Below are 21,195 nucleotides of genomic sequence, written 5' to 3' on the forward strand. Positions count from 1 at the left end.
GAACTCATGACAATTTTTGACTTTGTGATACGTTAGTATGAATAATAAATACTTAGCAACATAATTTATCACTAATCATTGGTGACTGACATTATTTTTTAAAAGCATGAGCACTAAAATAACAGATAATAATAAAATGTGTGCCTCAGATCTTGTTTCTAAACAACATTACATTATTTTAATTTATATTTCTAGACAACCTAAACTAATCAGACTCTAAAGTCAGCAAATTTCAAAATAAAGCACATAACAATCAGGCTAGTCTGGTTTGTTATTTGTTGGCAGTTATAAAAATAAAACATTTTCAAGTACTTAATCATAGATGATTGACCACAAAGTATTTTTAAAAATCAATTTATAATAAGTAATGAACTGTTTTGGGTAATATTCATTGAAATATAATTGATTAAGCAATATTGAAAATAAAAATTCAATAGAAAAGTGAGTTGATGTTCTCCCTACTAATTCAACTTATCAAGTTTTTTGGGGAGTAGAAATCATTTTACGTTTCATTATTTTATTATTTTTTAATGAATTTGTTCATTTAATTGGTTTCTGCATTGCATAACAATGTGTGTTTGACATTCAAATTGAGGGACTAGAGATCCAAAAGATTTTTTCAAATCACAATTAATCACTGAAAAAAATGTTTACAAATCATTGCCATATGCTTTTTTTACTGAAGCACATATCATTATTTAGTACATATTTTTATTCTTGTCACAAATAACATAAGTAGAAAAGTGTTTGTTTTGCTTTATTTTGTTTTTTGTAATTAGAGTTCTGAGCAAGTGGACTTGGTTGGCGAGGGCTTATTTCTTCCGTGAAAATTTTAATGTGCAGAATTCTAAGATCAAGTCATATATGGAGACCCTTTCCTTAATCCCGATGCCAATGCACCTAATAAAACTGGCTTTTGCCTTTTCACAGTTTTATTAAACTAAGGATAGAAATTTCTTTACATTTTTGACATTCTTTTTCTAGAAATTCTACCCAATCCTATTAGACTTAATATTATAAATGACTAGGAGATTAATGTCATTACTTTCCAAATCAAAAGTAAGTTTTGGTTCCAAATAACTGCTTTTGGCCTCTTAAGCCATGGTCAAACTGTGGATTGGCTTGAAGAAAAAAAAATTACATGACCAGCACCATCAGCAAGTTCAAATTGATTTGATCTCTGAAGAATGCACGTTATCTTTTATAAACTGTATTTCCATACTTGATCTCACAAATCATCAAAATAAGAGATTATAAATTCTGCTGGATTAAATTCAAACATGCTATGAAAGTTATGGCACTTCCAGGAAAACAAAATATAAAATGGAGCCAGTAGCAGACAATAGCAACAAAAAAGATTAGCACAACTGACAGAGAATAGCATTAATTTATTGGATGAGCTAGAAGCTTCCTAACAAATGAATCTCTGGGCTCACTAAAACCAGAGTGAGTTTAATTTTGTTATATTTCTTTATCTCTACTACTTATAAATATTAGGATCCATATAACTCTTAGATTTTATGATTATGCTAACATAAGAGATTCATTCATATCTGTGCCAAGAAGACCAACTTTTTATTTTTATTTATTTATTTATTTTTTGTCTTTTTGCTATTCTTTGGGCCGCTCCCGAGGCATATAGAGGTTTCCAGGCTAGGGGTCGAATCGGAGCTGTAGCTGCCAGCCTATGCCAGAGCCACAGCAACGCGGGATCCGAGCCCCGTCTGCAACCTACACCACAGCTCACGGCAACACTGGATCGTTAATCCACTGAGCAAGGGCAGGGACTGAACCCGCAACCTCATGGTTCCTAGTTGGATTCGTTAACCACTGCTACACGATGGGAACTCCAGGAAGACCAACTTTTTAAAAGAAAATCAGTGTTGCCAGAAGGGATATTTTGTTTATTTGGATGTAACACCATATACCAAATGGTCAGAATTAATAAAAATTTGTAAAGTTCAGGCACAGTTATTTTATAATTACTCAAGTCATAAAATTGCCCCAATTTTCTCAGATAATCCAAGGTTCAGCTTTTTCTGTTTTCTGTTATCTCAATCCTCATTGGTTCTGCATCATTCTTGTAATATGTAAAATGTCACAACACATCAAGTAAGTCTAAAGCCAAAATCACATGCTTGGGAGGCAAACTGATTTTACTGAGTGAAGAAAAACTGGAAGGGAGAAGGTTTAAGCATTTATATCTTTTCCATAGATCTTAGTTTACTGAAATGTTTTAATCATTCTCATATAAAATTCACAATGCACAAAAATTCATATAAATGTGCTGTTTCATGCAAGAGCAACCTGGTATTATATCTTTTTCATGGACAATTAAGCCTTCACTTGTTCTTCCTTTTAATAATCACCAATACTTTACCAACAATAAGAAAAACAATATTGAAAGAATGTGTCATCATAAAATGATGGAATAATTTCCAATTATTCTTCACCTGCAGCTCTGTCTTTTAACAAAGCATTTCCTTGTCTTCTAGGTAAGCACCCTAGCTTTTTAAGCCACGCACAAGAATTAGAATAGATAGAGATTTATGGAATAATAGTGGCTGCTGTAAGCGATAGGAATATTTTGAGTTTTAGAAGGCTGATTTCTGAACTCTTTTTACAATATTATTTTAAACAATTCAGGGCTAAATATACAGGCAATTTCATTTTCATTACACTTAGAGATATACAAATATCACTCCTTCTAGCCTGGTGCACTTAAATTCTTTTTAAGCTTGGCAGTTTATTTGCAAGTCTTTTCCCCCCCTTGTCATCATCATTACATCGTTTAGAAGCAATACTTCTTTGCTTGGGGGCTGTACGCATTTGGCCTTCTGTTAACAGTTACTGGGTAGAATAGCTTTGAATATCTCACACTAGATTTTTGCTTCTGGTCATCTCTGAAAGCTGAGTCAAATGGAAAGTGAGACCATGACCACATATGTTGCATATTCACAGCCCTCTTCATAAGTTTTATAGCTTTTGAGAAAGTTAGAATTTTCAAGAGTAGTCAAAAATGCATTTTGCAAAAATGCTTAAAACACTGTCAACATCTATTCCTTGTGAAATGGCATCAGACTGATATTTTTCATATTGAACATAAGATTCTTAGTGGCAATTTTAAAAATGAACTATCATCTTTGTTATTTTGATTAATACTCAGATATTACATGCTGTGTGAAACACTTTTCGCTTAGACCTACTTGTCTAAAAACATCAAAACTTAGATTTTATTGTAGGTTCCAGTCTGTCATAAGGCAGATTTGTTTATATCGGTTTCTACCAACATACTGTTATTATTTATTTTTTGTTCTGAAGTTAATAATGAATAAAAATTCAGTTTGTTGAGTTAAGGGGAAAAAGCACATCATATTTAGAAAACACCGAATGGATTCAGTTACCTATGTTAAAATTAATCTGATAAAAACACAAGACAATAAAAATCTTGAAGAGGTTACTTAGTTTTGATTCATTACAGAGACTGTCTATGACATTGTAATGAGATTCTATAACAGTGCCATAGGATTAGATTACATAACTATAACAATTTATATTTTATTGATGATTATGCTAAAAATATTACCATCTACTCTCTCTTGAGCTTTCGTTTCTATTGTTTGTCTTTATCCAACTACGTCTTTGCAAATATGATATACAGTTAACACAATTTTTGAAATGTAAATATGTAAACAAAGTGAGTAATAATATGAGAATTTCGCTTTCTGTCCTCATACCTATGACAAGAATGATTTTGGGTCGAGGTCTTGTAGGATCAAAGACCTCATACTCCTCAATTAACTCCGCAGTCTCAGAGAGGTCCGTATCACTTTCTATGGAGAATTGATGGATTGGAGGGAGCCGATCATACCGCCGATATGGAAAGTTTGAATTTTCAGGCATTACTGCAAAAGAGTAAGATAACTTTGAAACGGGAAAAAAAGCACAATAAAACATTTTTTGCACTAAACAGGTTAGTCTAGGAAAATTAAAAACTAAATGAGTTAGATTTTTCTTCAAATGGAAGACGACTCCCATCCCCTTAAGTGGTCAACAAAGTTTTCCTTAAAGGGCCAGACAGTCAATACTTTGGGCTTAGAGGGATATAGAGGCTCACACTCAACTTGGTGTCCACAGCAGGGAAGCAGTCATAAACAATACATAAACACATGGATGTGCTTGTGTTCCAATAAACCTCTGTTTGGAAAATCAGGCAGGGAGCCAGACTTGAGCTCTGGGTCATAGGTTGCCAACCTCTGCCCTGGAGGAATCTTTCCGAGTACTGTCTAGTCTTACATGGTAATTACTAGACTAGATACCTAGTCTTGCTAGGTATACATCCTGGTCTCTTCGAACAGTGCTCCCTAAAGTTGTGTAGCGCACATCTTCATGACTTTGACAACCACATGCAGCTTCTCATGGAGGCAATACTTATCATGCACAGTATATTTCATTTATGCATAAATTCAGATACACAGTCACTACAATCCAGGTTCTCTCCTGTAGTTCAATGGAATGGCTTGGTGGCCTAATGCACAAAAACTTAAGGCACAAGACAAGTAAAAGAGTAAATGATTTCTACATGTGGGCTATCTTTCGACATTATTTATCTTTACTTTGCCAATAATTATTACCTTTAACCTCCTTGATTTAAAAATGTAACTATGAAGATTCAAGCTGACATCTACAATGGCAACAAATGTTTACCATTTATTGTCAGACATGTAAGTGTGCTGAGGATGGTTTGGCATAAAAACACAATGTAGTCCTGTCTTCTCAAGAGTTTACAGACCAGAGCTCATATGCTTATATCTGACAGCAGTGTGTGCACCAGGCGGCATAAGTGCTAAAATGAATATCTCTTAGAGTAACCACCACATGAGTTCAATGAATGGGTATATAACATTTGGGATGGAGTGGTGGGAAAGGACTTGCAAAAGAGGTAGAACTCAAACCTCAAAAGACTAGTGCAGGTGATGAAATGTAGAAACAAAACACGACAGTTGGTAGAAAAAACACAAAGACGCAGAGTCAGAAATGCAAATGACACATTCAAGTAAATTAGAGGACAGAGCTGGCAAGCTCAAGTGAGGGAGATGGTCTCAACTAGTTGTTGATTTATTTGGTTCATGGATCAATCCTTCCTTCCTCATCCAGATGAGAATATTGCTGGAGGCACAGAAATTCTCTATCAAACAAGTACCTGCACAAAGGAGATGGGAAACCACCTGGCCTTCCTTGAGAAATTTGGCTAAGGGGACTACTGGACTTGACCATGACATAATGCTCACATCTCCTCTGGGGGTGTGGATCAGGAAGAACTTTCCATTCTATATCTCTCTCTTTTTTTTTTTTTTTTTGTCCTTTTGCCTTTTCTAGGGCCGCTCCTGAGGCATATGGAAGTTCTCAGGCTAGGGGTCTAATTGGAGCTGTAGCCCCTGGCCACAGCCACAGCCACAGCCACACGGGATCTGAGCCGCATCTGTGACCTACACCATAGCACAAGGCAACGCCGGATCTTTAACCCACTGAGCAAGGCCAGGGATTGAACCTGCAACCTCATGGTTCCTAGTCAGAGTTGTTAACCACTGTGCTATGATGGGAACTCCTCCATTCTCTTTTGATACAACAAATGAGGTCATTGACTACTGACCCATTGGACTTACTTTAGTTCCACAAAGAGAGTGAAGTAGTCTACAGGTGACAGTGGATATTCTTTTTTTTTTTTGTCTTTTTACCATTTCTAGGGCCGCTCCTATGGCATATGGAAGTTCCCAGGCTAGGGGTCTAATCGGAGCTGTAGTCACCGGCCACAGCCACAGCCACAGCCACGCGGAATCTGAGCCGCATCTGTGACCTACACCACAGCACATGGCAACGCAGGGTTCTGAACCCACTGAGCAAGGCCAGGGATTGAACCTGCAACCTCATGGTTCCTAGTCAGAGTCCTTAACCACTGCGCCACGACGGGAACTCCTCCATTCTCTTTTGATACAACAAATGAGGTCATTGACTACTGACCCATTGGACTTACTTTAGTTCCACAAAGAGAGTGAAGTAGTCTACAGGTGACAGTGGATATTCTGTAGAAAATTCTGGGAAGGGCTATGTCAGGAAAGGCACTAACAACAGTATCCTATTCTGCCTTGAAACAGAAATGATTCCCCGACACAGGGCAAAGCTCTGGGTGTTACCCTTGATTACTTTCTTTCACTCTTCATGACTATTCCTGTTGACTTCTCTCCAAAACATATCCCCAGTGCATACATTTTTCTCCATTTACAGTACCGCAACTCTTCCCAAGTCACCATCATTACCTGGGCTACTACAGTAGACTCTATCATTCTGCTTCCACACCCGGCCTCACAGTCCATTGCCTGAAATGCTCTTCCCTTGTGGGTGCCATGATTGACTGCTTCTTGTCATTCATAGCTCAGCTTCAATGTCCCCTTTATAAGAGGATTTTACTGACCTTTTAATCTAGGGGAGCCACCCAGTGAATTTCAAGGACATCACCTCTAAGAGTACTCTGCATAGCACCTACTGCTTCACCATCTGAGAGGTCTCTTATTCACTCATGGTTCGTCCTCTCCCATTAGAGCCAGTTCCATGACAGCAGGGGCCGTACCATCTAGATCTCTGTACCTCTGGGAGCTAGAACTGTGCTCAGCACAAAGTTAGTGTCCAATAAATATTTGTTGAGCCAATAACAAAGAGAATGGTCTTGCTGAAATAGATGATGCCATGTAGAAAAGCCAGAAGATGGGTAGGTAGAGTGTGGTCATAATGTGGAGGTCCATGACCATCAGGGTAAAAGGTTGAGCTTTAATCTGGTAGAACGTCAGTGGAGATTTGGAGGGGGGGTAGAGAAATGACATGATTAAACATGAAATGCGTTTTTAGGAAAATGAACCTAGTGATGGTTAGAATTTATCTGAACAGGAAGAAACTAGGAGCAGAAAGAGTAGCAGCCAGGAGGCTGTTAAAGAATTCACAGTGAGACGTGAGGGCTTAGGGGAAGTAAGGGAAACGGAAATGAGTGGCTGGATATGAAGGACATGACTCGGATGGGGATGTGAGCGATGTAGGAAGGTGACAGTTCAAAAACAATTGCCAGGCATCAAGTCTAAAAGAATGAGGAAAGACTGCATTTCAGGTAGTATCTCTCTGCCCTCTCTCTCAGAAATACTGCACTTCTCTCCTTCCTGTCTTTATCATGGCTCTTCCTCTACATCAGGAACTTCTGTTCTCTGTACCCTAGTATACTCTCAAATCTCCTCCAGCCTTCTCTAGCTGACACCCACTCAGCTTTCTGTCTCTGAGTATTGGCACAACACTTCTTCCAGGAAGCCTAACCTGAACCCTAGCCTTGGTTGGATCCATTGTCTGTTAATATGGTTAGTCCTATAGCATATGGTGTTTCCTAAAGCATCCATTGTACTTCTAATTTATGTCTAATGCCTGACTTCATCTCTACACTGAGAGTTCCATGAGGACAGGTGCCGGGTTTCTTATTTCTGGATGGAAAGAAAGCTTAGTCTTAAAAGAGTGTCTGAGACATAGTAGTACTCAATAAATGGTTATGTTATTGCTCAACTGACTCACTGACTGACTTCATGGACATCAGAAAAAGTGCTGGTTTTGAAGCAAATATGGTATGTTTGGTTTTGGACATGTTGAGTGTAAGATGACAATGAAATGTTCCAAAAGAAAAGCTCGAGGGATATTTGGAGTCATGAGACTCTTACTCATGATATTTATTTGTTCAACTGTATACATATGTCAAAGAAAAAAAATGGATGTTTATCTCACATCTAGAGTACAATGCTTCAGAGAATTGTCAACTAATAATTTATCCTTGCTTTTATCATCTTTTTACTTAGGAAGGTAATGTGCTTAAAATTATTAAAATGTTTCATTTCAGAGAATAATTTTTCATAATAATTACATATTAGCATAGCTATGCCAATATTCCAGAAAAATGCATGAATCACTTATTTCTAGAAGTAATAATAATGCTATAAGTTATAGGGAAGTTAGTAATTTTGTTGATTTCAAAAAGCTATTTTGTAAATCATAGTTAAAACCTACAAAGCACAAATGTGTAAAGCATTTCATAAAATACAATTTTATTAGCCCAGGATAAATCAGTTTAGAAACTATTTTCTATATTTTAGCATAAGTTCCAGATATAGGGCAATGGGAGACAACATTCTTGTCATCATAAGATGTGAAAGGTTCTATTTGATGATTAATTAAAAGATCTCTGAGTGGGAATTCTGGTAAAGTATTAGAAGGTATGGAGATTCTAAAACTAACAAGCAATTTCAGATCTAATGAAAATTAAGCCTACATTGTCCATTCCTATTTTATCTTATCCTGCTAGATCAACAAGAGTTCCAAACTGGTCATCTTTGGTTCGAGTGTAGCCCATAGATGTGTTTCGTTCAGCTTGACATTTTCCCAAAATTTGTGTTTGACTGCCTTTAGACAGTGACTGTTCCTCTAGTTCTGTCTTCTAGCTTGACCACAGTCCCCACCATTCTCTATTACATACTTGGCCTGCTTGGCTTTAAATATAATCTAGTCAAGTAATGGTATAAAATAGAAACATTCAGATTTCGTTTGGTCACAAAATGGTCACTTATATAACCAGCCTAAGAACAGCTTTTCGACTAAGTGAATGTCATATCCTCTTAGACTTAAATTTAAAGATGTACATGAATCCAGTAATACCTACAGTTTGTTAGTGCTTTCAGGTTTGAAAAGAAGTTCCTCCTATTTATCTCACTTGATTTAACAAGAGCATAGAGCATGGATTTGACATTGAGCCAGACTCTAACCAGTGATGACACTTTGAGAAGCAGGTTAGCTCTTTTGGGAAGGTGTATGAACACTTCAAGCTCACAAAAATACCATCTTGTTCACCTAAGCCGTAATTTACTAAGTGGTGTGCTGTGTGGTAACTGGCTAAAAGTACTCTCTTGAGCACCTAAGCCGCAATCACCTTAGTGGTGACTCTGCAAAGACAGGGGAGTCTGCTCTTCTCTGGAGATGTTTCTGAGATAATGTTGATTCTACTTTCCCTCTCCGATCATATTTCTTAAAAATCAACACTATGACTTTTCCCGACACCAAGTTCAAATAAAATCTAAGTGGGTCATGACTAAGTAAGATAAAACACTATTTCCCCTTGTATTCATTGCAAATAAAATTGTCTCCACTTCAAATTCTGTCCGTATGACTGAAGCTTTTTTTCTGCTACAATTTTTTAGAATGGTTTAAAATTTGCAAATATAATTATCTTGGCCACTGGGAAAGAATTAATTGGTTTCCTCTGATTGGAACTGATTCCATTTTGCACAGACTATTGTACTTCTCAAATTTTATTGGAGCCTAAAAAGCTGCTTGACTGATTGAACTGCAAATTTTGATAAGCATATATTTCAGAAAGCTATCAGAAATACTATGAATTTCCTCTACTAAATTCAGTTCTTAGTTCCAAACTCTTCCTAAAATTGTTTAACAATTTATGCCTCCCATTTCCTTTACAGTACCCTAATACCTCGTCTTATGCATTGCATTCAGTAGCTCCTAAGGAACTCCTTCTTGAATTAACTAGTAAAGACTTTATTTAGATGCATTCATGCGAACTCTAAATTTGGAAACACGATAATAAGTTAAATCTTGGTTAATAAAAATGTTGGTGTTACATAATAATGATCAACTATGCCTATCATCTACTTGTGTCTTTGGAAAAGTCTTATTTGTCATTTTAAGAAAAATTCAGTTTGCTAATGTAATTCACTTTAAAAAATAATGGAGTCAGTAATAAAGAATTTCATCAAGCCTTTAGTGAAGTGCTCGACAATCTATGTAATTTTGTTTGTCTAATCATGGAGGTGATCAGAATTAGTAGCAGAGAGAAATTAGTCATGTTCCAAGACCAAATACCCTTAGGCATTTGGAAATGCCTAAATGATTGAATTAAATCATTGCCTACAGTCTGTACCATCTGTTTTAAAGAGAATCGCTGTAACTATAAACTGTCTATTATTCTACATACACATTACCATTTCTTAGAAAGGATCTCCGTGACTGTCCTCCATTGAGTGGGGGTAAGGTCTTCTTCTCCTGGCTTACAAATGTATCCCATTTCACCTTGTCACAGCCTCCTAGTTCCTTTACTTTCTGTAAACAACTTTCCAAGTACTCTACTGGGTCTTCAGGCTTAGAACACATCAGTCCATTCAAAAGGCTCTGAAACACAAGAACAAAATATGCCCACATGAAATATGTTTTAAAACCACCTTTGTCAAAATAGTGTATACCCCATCTTCCCATCTTTAAATTCTTGGGGGTTTTTGCATCTTTTTTAAAAAAAAAAATAAACAGAGTTGAAATTATGCTCCGATTGAGTAATCAAAACAATCCCTTAAATTCTGGACTGATTAGTTTTCAGCTCTACATTCTCTAACTTTTAAACAATGAAGGCGACTACATTGTTTAAAATGGAAGAACCCTACCAAAATGAGACAAAGTGCAGTGTGTAAAAAGACCCCAGTCATGATTTAGCTCATTTCTACCCATCCTTAAAGTCTTCAAGCCTCAGTTTCAGAGGGTTTTTTGAGCATTAAAAAAAGTAATACTCATAAAGTACATATTAAGTGACTGACACATAGTAAATAATAAATGTTGGTGGCTTTCATCACATCATCACCATCATCATCATCAGGAAGTCTCCCATGAGCCCTCAGGTTGGCTTGGGGATGCCTCTTCAATGCTCATCATCCCCAGAAAAAAAGCCATCTTACCTGTCCTTCATACTAAAACCATCAGATTGTGTTGGTCTTTTCATCTAACCTATAAATCTTCAACAACACAGTGTGGGTCTTACATATTTTTCAATATTCAATCTCTGACACCTTCCCTTGCACATGTAGATGCATATCAGACTATTCCCTAATTAGGGGGAAAAATTCACTCAAAACATTAAGTCTGAGTCTAAAAAATCCATCTGATATATAATAAATCACTATAACATTCACTGAAGTTACAGAGGAAAACCTGGTGTCCAATGTGTCACAAGTATGAATTTTTTAAATGCCACAAATTTGGAAATGCTGATTCCTAGGAACCGAACTGGTGTGCAAAACATTTTCCTTTGAAGTATTTCATGGGAAAATCATAAAGGATTATTATCACCATTGTTAATGCACAAAACACACATTGTTTGAAAGGCTGACATCTTTACTAAATACAGTGTTTTATTTTCAAATTACTCTTGTGCAATTTGCTCAAAATGTTAGGCAGTTCCTACCAAGTACATTTCTTCTCTGAAATCCTAAATTGTGTGGGTTAGAATGTTTAGTCAGAGGAGTTCAATTGCAGAGGGAGTGGAAAAAACTAACCTGGGCATCCACACCCAGTTCGTGTGTCAAGATCTGTGCTATAAACACGCACATGCTTGAGTGCACGTGCACACACACACACATACACGCAGCATTTAATTCCTCACTTTCCTCCTATTTTAAAGTAGCTAACTCAGCAGCAGTGCTTATGTTGTATCTGTGTATACCTTAGTTTACCCTGTGCACTTTCAGCCCTATATGCATTTATAGATTCAGAAATCATGGCTCAAAGAGCTGAGTGAGTTGATCTAGGTCACTCAACTAGAAACTCATAGGAGTTCCCGTCATGGCTCACTGGAAACGAATCTGACGAGGATCCATGAGGAGCAGGTTCGATCCCTGCATCCTACTGGAGGTTAAGGATTCTGCGTTGCTGGGGCTGTGGTGTAGGCCAGCAGGCATAGTTCGGATTCGACCCCCAGGCTGGGAACCTCCAAAAAAGCAAAAAAAGAAAGAAAGAAAGAAACTCATAGACCCAGGATTCCAAGTCAATGGTTTTGATTTCAAAAACCATACATTCCTCTCTCTACATCTTGCAAAAATATAACATGGGATAAAAAGAAAATGCCATATTATCTATGTATGTCTGATACATGACCCAACTGCAATTCAAATCACTCAAGTTTGGGTCCTTTTTAAAAAAATGTTACTATAGTTATTAATGAAAACATTAGTTTGATAAAAGAAAATTAGGTCTTTAATTTTTTTATCCCTATTATTGCCCAAAGTGAGTGAACATACTAAATGAATTTTTTTTAAACTGGAAAATATTTGTTCCCTGCCTCCTTGAACAAATCTGATTCTACTAAGCATACTGATTTTAGAAGGGGGAATGAGTTCCATGCCTTCATAGGTAATTTAAATCCTTTCTTCTAATAGTCAGCCACCATCAGGGATTCAAAACAAGCAGCAGATATTTTTCACTCAGTCTATTTGTGTTAACTCTTTGAGAACTTAAATAATCTAATTTGACTTTCTCCAGTATTCAAATTAATTGCCAAATTTCTGCTCTAAGGTACGGTGATACAAGAGCAATACATAAAACCATAAGGTTAACTAGAATTAAGAACTCATGACAAAATCAGGAGAAAGTGGTTTTTTGTTTTAAACATTTAATCTACAAATGGAAACACATTTCAAACTTGAATCCACCAAAGATATCCCCATTTAGCCTATGGGACGTCTCAAATCAGAAAGAGATCTGAAAAGATCAGCTAGATACAGCTAGTCGCTTGACAACACGTAGCATTCAATAGTCTGTCACTTGATCTACAATGGGATCTAGTAGCCACAACTGTAGCCTATGTCTTGGGTTTGATAGATATCTAATTGCTAAACTTGGTGTATCTGTATTGTGATACTGAGGGGGAAAATCCAGTCTGGAAACTTAAAGCATTTGGTTTTACTGCCTACATTCATCACATTCATCACAGGAGGTTTTACTTTCCTCCTGTGCTGTGCGCAGCATGGAAGCTTCTTACTGGAAGGCTGGAGTCTTTGGAGGTCACCAGCAATCTCTTTTCAGCCTTCCATTGCCTGGGATTGCCTATAAGTATTTCTGTATTTCACCGAAGCAAGTTAACTTCCTTTTCCGGGCGTGTCCTATTTTAAAATATCTCATTCATATGCAGAGAAGCCAAGGAAAAGCACAGCACCTGAACAAAAATGCCTGCATACACTTATTTGCATACACAGTGTAGATTTTCATGAACTATCAAAATCCTCGGTGGTTACCAAGAAGGAAAAATGGTACCCAAATTTATAAAGAAGAAAGGTGTACTACCAAGCAGGACTTTGTAATCAGGCCACCTTCCTGAAGACGTTTCTCATTACTCTTTTATGGATGGAACTGATCTTAGTAGAAGTATTTATGACAAAAACCTTCAACTCTTGCTCTCATTTACTTTTTTAAAAATTAAAAAAAGAAAAACTCTTAACAAGAATCCTATATACTTCTCACACCTGTCCTTATGCAATACCTCCTGATTATTTTCAAATATTAGTAACATACTAGCTAGATTTGGGTTTCACATACCAGACTTGTGCTCAGTGGGCAATTTACCTGGATTTCGGATGGACCTGAAAACCGTGGCTTAGGTGGTGAGAGAAAATGAAGGTCTGTTATTATGGCGTCCCATTTTAAAGATAATTTGGGAAAAAAGAGACAAAATTATTTTCCCAAGTAGCATTATAAAACTCCTTTTAGCAGAACAAACCCCACAAACAGGAGAAAGAACAACGCATGACTTGTAGTTTACCATATCAATCTACAGTGTATTATCTTTCAGAATGGGGAAACCAGGTTTCAGGTCTCCCGCTAATGAAGCTTGGCTCCATCCCTTTTTTTTTTTTTTTTTTTTTTTTTTTAACCTAAGTAAAAACACACAGGATTCTGGAATGTTTTAAAATTCAAATACGCAGAGAAGGAAAGGTAGCAAAACGATCTGGGTAGGCTGTGGTTTAGAACTAACCAAGGTTCTACTTCATCCCACAAGCCTTCCTTCCCTCATCCCCAAAATGTTCCCCATCCCTCGGGTCCCTGGTGCAGATGATGCTGTGATGCGGGTCAGCGGACAGAGCAACAGGAGTCACGCCCGCCTCGTCGCTCCCTCTTGCTTTCTCTAGGTGGGCTGAAGAGGGCAGGCGAAAGCTATGGGCTGGAGAGGAGAGGAAGGAGACCCATCCCTTCCAAGGCGACGGGAAAACGTGTTCAGGAGTTCATTCACCGAAAGCGCAGAACAGCACTGGGTGCCTGCCACCCGGAAGGTAGCGCTGCACTTGATAGGTTTGGATTTGCTTTTTGCATCTTCATTCGTCTCCTCCAAGCTGTTCCCGGGTAGGGCTCCTTTCGTCCCCACTTCCCCTTCCACGCGGGAGTCCGGACCCTCGGCGCAAGGAAAGGACTAAGGCTCTCGACCCCTCGGTTCTGAGTCCTTACTCACCGCTGGGGACAGCATGCCCCCGCCCCAGGCCTGGACCTCGTTCCTGGAGACCGCGGCCGGCCGCTGCCTGCAGCCCACCCTGGATGTCCACATATGAGAGGTGCGCTGGAGGCAGCCTGCCTTCTGAACCGGGTTCGAAGACTGTAACTTGATTGGAGAGGTGGGGGCTTCTGAGCCCAGCCAGACCACAGGGGCCCTGGAACCCGCTGGAAAGGCGGCTGTCCCCGGGTAAGCGGGCGAACGAGCTTTTGGAAGCCCCTTCACTTCCGTGCCCCGTATCTGCTAGGCGGGACGGGGCGCGGCTGCCTCACCCCGAATCCCGGAGATGCCCTCCCGCTCCTCCGGTCCCTCTCTGCCAGACCTAGCACCCTACCTCGAAAAGCTGAGGGATTTCCCTGCGGGCCAGATACTCCTTGGCATCGTTGGTGTTCATGGCTGTGCCGCGCGTGCCTTGGGGCGCGGGCGGGAGGCTTCTGGGCTGCGGCGACCTGGGCTGGGGCTGGCTGGGTCCGCGCCGAGCACAGTGCAGCCCTCGCTTTCACGCGCAAACACTCACACGCTCGACTCTGCCCGCCCAGACTGGGCCCCCCTCCGTCTCTCCCCGTGGCTGTCGTCTCAGCGCTCCCGCCGCCCCCGCCTAGCCACTAGTCCCCGCGCCCGAGCTGCGGGCTCCGAGCGGAGTCTGCCCGGGCTCCAGGCTGCGCGGCCGCCGGGGGAGGGGCGGAGGGAGCGGAGGAGGAGGGAGGACAGCGCGGCGGGCGCCAGGCAGCAGTCTGCCTGCCTCTCCCGCTCTGCGCGCCGCGCTCTGTGCCTCCGGAGCCGGGTCTGCGGCGGCGGCGGCGGCCAGTCACGCTGCGCGGGCGGCGCGGAGTGCGGGGGTGGGGACGCGGGCGCGCGAGATGCACTCAGTCACACCCCTCCGTGTCACACTGCCTCCCGGGCTCTGCGAGCGGTGCGCTCCAGGGGCAGCAACCTGAGAGCAGCGGGCGAAAAGACCTGAGTCGGGGTCTGTATAAACCCGGACTCAGGCGCGCGCGCGCGCGCGCACCCCCCCCCCCCCCCCGTTACTCCTCCTCCAAGCCCAAAGAGCTCCCAGAAGGAAACCTTATTTTCACAGAATTTATCAATTATTCCAAAGGTTACTGATTCTTCATATTTAGGGAGCTGGGATGGGTTTGATGGTGTGGATTCCATGCCCCTAAGATCATTTTAAATCCTGCGTATTTCTATCCTTTAGGAAAGTTTTGCTAGCTGGTTTCGAATTTTTTTCCCCTGTTAGCGTTACAGATCCTTACAGATTTCACTATAAGGCCTTACAGTGAGGCCGAAGTTTTTATTAACAGAAGGATTAGTAAGTAATTGACTAGTTAATTTTCTCAGAGAGGAATAGGAAGGTGGAGAAGTGGGTGTTGGTGGAGCGCTGGAGATTGCTTAAATTGGAAACATGCGCAGAAAGTGGAGCGGATTAATCCGATCAGAGGAGTGTGCAGTTGGTGGGCCGTGGAGAGTTCGTTGGAGCACCCTGGGCTGAGTATGGGTGGGTATGGGTGATGTGCTAAAGCAGCAAGAAGGTTCAAGTATCTTCCTGCTACAGACCATTATCAAGGGATACCATCGTCCTCCTAGCTCCCAATATGACTCATTTCCCTCCATTAGGCTATCTTCTCATTGTCTGCTTGAAAGATGGTGCATGCTGCCCTGAGAACATGACCTCTAACTGTGTGCAGTGCCTGACATTGTGCGAGGGCTTGTGAGAGGAGAGGAGGCTCTGATAGGCATTGCCATGTGGGGCCGGACCAGGGAGAGAGGCAACACTGCACCTGCTTCCAGAAACCAATGACTGGGATGTCCATTTCAAGTTCATCTTTGCAGATCTTTTCTTGGTTCTCTTTCTTGTCACATGAAAAATTGCTACTCGTGCCTTCACTATAGCTGCAGTTTTGTTTTCCCCAAGGGAGAGCGCTCAAGAATTAACTGAATTTTATATAGTAAATGAAGTTTTCTGAACACTTGTGAAACTATGTGTCATATGGTAGCCTTAAATGAGGCAAGTATGCCATAGAAATTGATTTCTGCCCTCAGAATATGCCACATCCCTTACCGTTCCAGCTTCTGACAGTTTTTATCTTATTTGAGGGCAGGTTATGGCAGTAGTGAAGCATTGTCTCTTCCCTGTGCAATAATGCTTGATAAGCACCAGGATCCATGGCATGAAAACTTACTTTATGAACAAGCACAGCTGAGGCAAAGCAGCTAGGACTGAAGAGGCCACTTTCTGCAGGATCTTTCAAGGTCACCCTTTACAGACAAGAATCTGGCAGAGCGCATCTCACATCTTCTCTCCTAAGGAGGAATGTATCCTGAATGGATATATGATTCTAAATGCACTTGAGTGTAGTTGGGCAAAGATGGAAACTTGCTTATATAAAGAGAGTGGATAAGAAAGACTGCATTGCACTAAATATTCTAAATAGCCTGAAAAACATAAAACTGGAGATAACGGCAAAGTTTCAGATAGTCTTATGCACTGATAATCAGTGCTTTTTGGTTGTGTTCCAGATGGACAAAAGAGGCAAGGGTTCATAATTACTTTTGCAAAGGGAATTATAACCTGCTATGGAAGGGCTATATGGGGAAAGTAAAAAGCTTCAAAGCCAGGCTGATGTTTTGGAAGAGGGGAAAGAAAAAGGACAAAGAACAGCAAAAACATTTTGCCAGGGGAAAGCTGGCTCATCATCCCCTGATATGAAATTCTAAGGGTGGGTACATAATGGGTTCATGGCCCTTTGCCCTTTGTTTACTTGGTGGTATATTTCTGCATGCTCTAACAAATCAAGATGCTGCTGCACGCCTAGTGTCTCCAGGCAGAATCTCTTCTGCTCCCACGTTGGGAAAGCGTGCTGGGTTACACAGCAGTGGATAAGACAGACATAATTCCTGCTGTCAAGGAATTTACGTTCTCCTGGAGAAACCGTGTAAGAAGTGCAACTGGAGGAGTTCTCGTCGTGGCTCAGTGGTTAACGAATCCGACTGGGAAACATGAGGTTGTGGGTTCAAGCCTTGGTCAGTGGGTTAAGCATCTGGCATTGCTGTGAGCTGTGGTGTAGGTCGCATACGCGGCTTGGATCCCGCATTGCTGTGGCTCTGGCGTAGGCTGGCAGCTACAGCTCCGATTCGACCCCTAGCCTGGGAACCTACATATGCCACAGGAGCGGCCCAAGAAATGGCAAAAAGACCAAAAAAAAAAAATGCATTTGCACTGTTGAAAGAAATCAAAGATGACACAAATAGGTGTAAAGATATACCATGCTCTTGGATTGGAAGAGTTAATATTACCAAAATGACTATACTACCTAAGGCAATCTACAAATTCAATGCAATCCCTATCAAATTACCAAGGACATTTTTCACAGAACTTGAACAAAATATTTTAAAGTTTGTTTGGAAGCACAAAAGACTCAGTATAGCCAAAGACATCCTGAAAAAGAAAAATGGAGCTGGAGGAATCAGGCTCCCAGACTTCAGACTATACTACAACTCAACAATCATCAAAACCACATGGTACTGGCACAAAGACAGAAATATAGATCAGTGGAACAGGATAGAAAGCCCAGAATTAAACCCACGCACCTACAGCCAACTCATCTATGACAAAGGAGGCAAGAATATACAATGGAGAAAAGACAGCTTGTTCAATAAGTGGTGCCGGGAAAACTGGACAGCCACATGGAAAAGAATGAAATTAGAACACACCCTAACACCATACACAAAAATAAACTCCAAATGGATTAAAGACTTAGATATAAGACCAGACACTATAATGCTCTTAGAGGAAAACATAAGCCAAACACTCTCTGACATAAACGACAGCAACAGCTTCTCAGATCCACCTCTTAGAGTATTGATGATAAAAACAAATATAAACAAATGGGACCTAATCAAACTTCAATGTTTCCGCACACCAAAGGAAACCCTAAGCAAAACAAAAAGATAACCCACAGAATGGGAGAAAATCTTTGCAAGTGAATCACCTGACAAGGGATTAATCTCCAAAATTTACAAACACCTTCTGCAGCTCCATACCAAAAAAACAAACAACCCCATCCAAAAATGGGCAGAAGATCTAAACAGACAGTTCTCCAAAGAAGACATATGGATGGCTGAGAAACACATGAAAAGATGTTCAACATCACTCATTATTAGAGAAATGCAAATCAAAACCATGATGAGGTACCATGTTACACCAGACAGAATGGCCATCATCCAAAAGTCTACAAACAAGAAGTGCTGGAGAGGGTGTGGAGAAAAAGGAACACTAGTACACTGTTGATGGGATTGTAAATTGGTGCAACCACTGTGGAAAACAGTATGGAGATTCCTCAGAAAACTAAGCATTGAACTACCATTTGATCCAGCAATCCCACTCCTGGGCATCTATCCAGAGAAAACCACGACTCCCAAAGACACATGTACTCTGATGTTCCTTGCAGCACTATTTGCAATAGCCAAGACATGGAAACAACCTAAATGTCCATTGACAGAGGAGTGGATCAAGAAGATGTGGTACCTATACACAATGGAATATGACTCAGCCATTAAAAGGAATGAAATACTGGCATTTTTAGCAACATGGATGGACCTAGAAATTATCATGTTAAGTGAAGTCAGCCACACAATGAGACACCAACATCCAATGCTTTCACTGACATGTGTTATCTGAAAAAAGGACAGACTGAACTTCTTTGCAGAACAGATGCTGACTCACAGATATCGACAAACTTATGGTCTCTGGAGGAGACAGTTTGGGGGGTGGGGGGATGTGCTTAGGCTGTGGTGTGGAAATCCTCTGAAATTAGATTGTTATGATCATTATACAACTAGAGATGTGATAAATTTATTTGAGTAATTAAAAAAAAGTGCATTTGCAATCCATGGCCCTTTGCTTTTGTCTGCATTATTGCACTTACAGTCAAACTGCTGCTATGGACATTATGTTGTTTATAGATAGTAATTTATTTACACACATACACACACACCCCCCTCACATCTTCTTTATGCATTCATCTGTTGATGGACACTTAGATTGTTTCCATGTCTTGGCAATTGTAACTAATGCTGCTATGAACATTGGTGTGCATGGACCTTTTTGAATTAGTGTTTTTGTTTTGTTTTGTTTTTCAGATGTATACCCAGGCGTGGAATTGCTGGGTCATATGGAAATTCTATTTTCAGTTTTTTGAGAGACCTCCATACTGTTTTCCACAGTGGTTGCACGCATTTACATTCCTATCAACAATGTAACAAGGTGCCCTTCTGTCCACATCCTCACCAGCCTTTATTATTTTGTAGACTTGTGATGATGGCCATTCTGACAGATGTGAAGTGATAGCTCATTGTGGTTTTGATTTGCATTTCTCTGATGATTAGCAATGTTCAACCTCTTTTCATGTGCCTGTGGCTGGATACAATTGTGAACAGAGTGGTGAGGGAAGGTTTCAGGAGAAAGTGACATTTTAGCAAAGATTGAGGCAGGTGAGGGGGGTTAACCCTGCCAGGATCTGGGGGAGCAGCCAGCTCTAATGTCCCAAGGAGAAAAGATGCCTGACATGTTTTGGTAACAGCAAAGGGGTGAGTTGGTTGGAGCAGAGTGAAGGAGGGAGGGCAGAGAGGAATGTGGCCAGAACACATAGGACCTTGTAAACCCCCATAAGTTCCTGGACTTTTGGAGTATGCCAGGGAACCAGGAAGGCCTTTGAGTACTGGCTTATATCTTGCTGAACTGCTGCTCTTTCCCTCACTCAGCACTGTCACCCATCACCCATCACTAATAGGAAATTAGTGAGGGGTTTTGAGCCAAGACTAACAGGATCTAACTTACATTTTAAAAGGCACACTTGTCTGTTGGTTTAGGAAGAGGTAAGAGGGCAAAGGTAGGAGCAGGGAGAACAGGTGGGAGGCTCTGTGATTCAGCAGAGGCGATGTGAACTGGTTGGATTCTAGATATATTTTGAAGATGGAATAAACAGGATTTTTGGACAGATTGCATGTGGATATATGAGAGAAGGAGAAAACATCAAGGATGACTTCACACTTTTTTGGCCTGAGGATAGTCAGAGCCTATTAAGTAATTGGCCACAAATAGCTCGCTAACTTACAAAAGCAGATACATGGAAGGGAATTTTGACCTGCTCTGAAGGGAGCCTGGCACAAGGTGAGTTGTCCCTGCTACTTACTGACCACATTTCTGTATTTATCCACAACCTTTTGGCTTAAGGGCAGCCATCTGAGCTCATGTTAGGTTAGCGTGCATGTTGCACCAAGTCAGCCTCTTGTGCAAGTAGCAGAGAGGAATTTCCACGTATTTCAAGAACACACTTGGAACTTCATGTTTTAGAATTTCAGTGTCCATTCATCAGCATAACTATTTTACCTACCAATGGGAAATCCGTAATTCCATCAAATCAGATTTTTACCAGTCAAGCTAACTTGATACACATAAATAAGGAAACAACTTGAACTCCCAGGAGCTTCTAAATTTAAATGCTGTAGCGAAAATACATAGAGAAACATTTTCACTTAGACTTAAATGAATATTTTGACATAAACTGTGAAGTCTCATAGAAGCCCCAGAGAAACACAAATCTATGACATCGGTTTTTTAAGTTTGTTCTTACAAAATGCAAATAACGCAGTTGAGTTTTATTATTTTTTTATCATTATGGAAAAATGACAATTCTGTGAGCCTAGAGGCCTAAAATTCCTAAATCACGCATATGTGTCAGAACCATTATGCCCTTTTAAGTGTCCACATTGCTTATTTTTGTGTTTTTACTATATGTCTT

At 40.3% G+C, this 21,195-nt stretch overlaps 1 protein-coding gene across 3 annotated transcripts in view; it reads right to left on the bottom strand.

The window, feature by feature from the left end:
- AK5 (adenylate kinase 5) overlaps nucleotides 1–15,198 on the bottom strand; it is a 276,939-nt gene extending 261,741 nt beyond the window's left edge. For 2 of the 3 annotated variants that reach the window (XM_003127921.7, XM_084964661.1), the window contains exons 1-3: nucleotides 14,727–15,198; nucleotides 10,074–10,260; nucleotides 3,738–3,905 (exon numbers count right to left, since the gene is read on the bottom strand). In XM_003127921.7, the coding sequence (XP_003127969.5) occupies nucleotides 3,738–3,905; nucleotides 10,074–10,260; nucleotides 14,727–14,786 (415 nt within the window). In that variant the 5' untranslated portion in view covers nucleotides 14,787–15,198. The remainder of the gene's footprint in view (nucleotides 1–3,737; nucleotides 3,906–10,073; nucleotides 10,261–14,726) is intronic. The other variant, XM_021096460.2, reaches the window with a different exon arrangement.
- Between the last annotated feature and the right edge of the window lie 5,997 nt (nucleotides 15,199–21,195).

Source organism: Sus scrofa, chromosome 6 (genome assembly GCF_054392235.1).
Source record: "Sus scrofa isolate SSC_HxYL_T2T_F1_AM1 chromosome 6, Sscrofa_HxYL_maternal_Yorkshire_Landrace_v2.0, whole genome shotgun sequence".
Lineage (NCBI taxonomy): Eukaryota > Metazoa > Chordata > Mammalia > Artiodactyla > Suidae > Sus > Sus scrofa.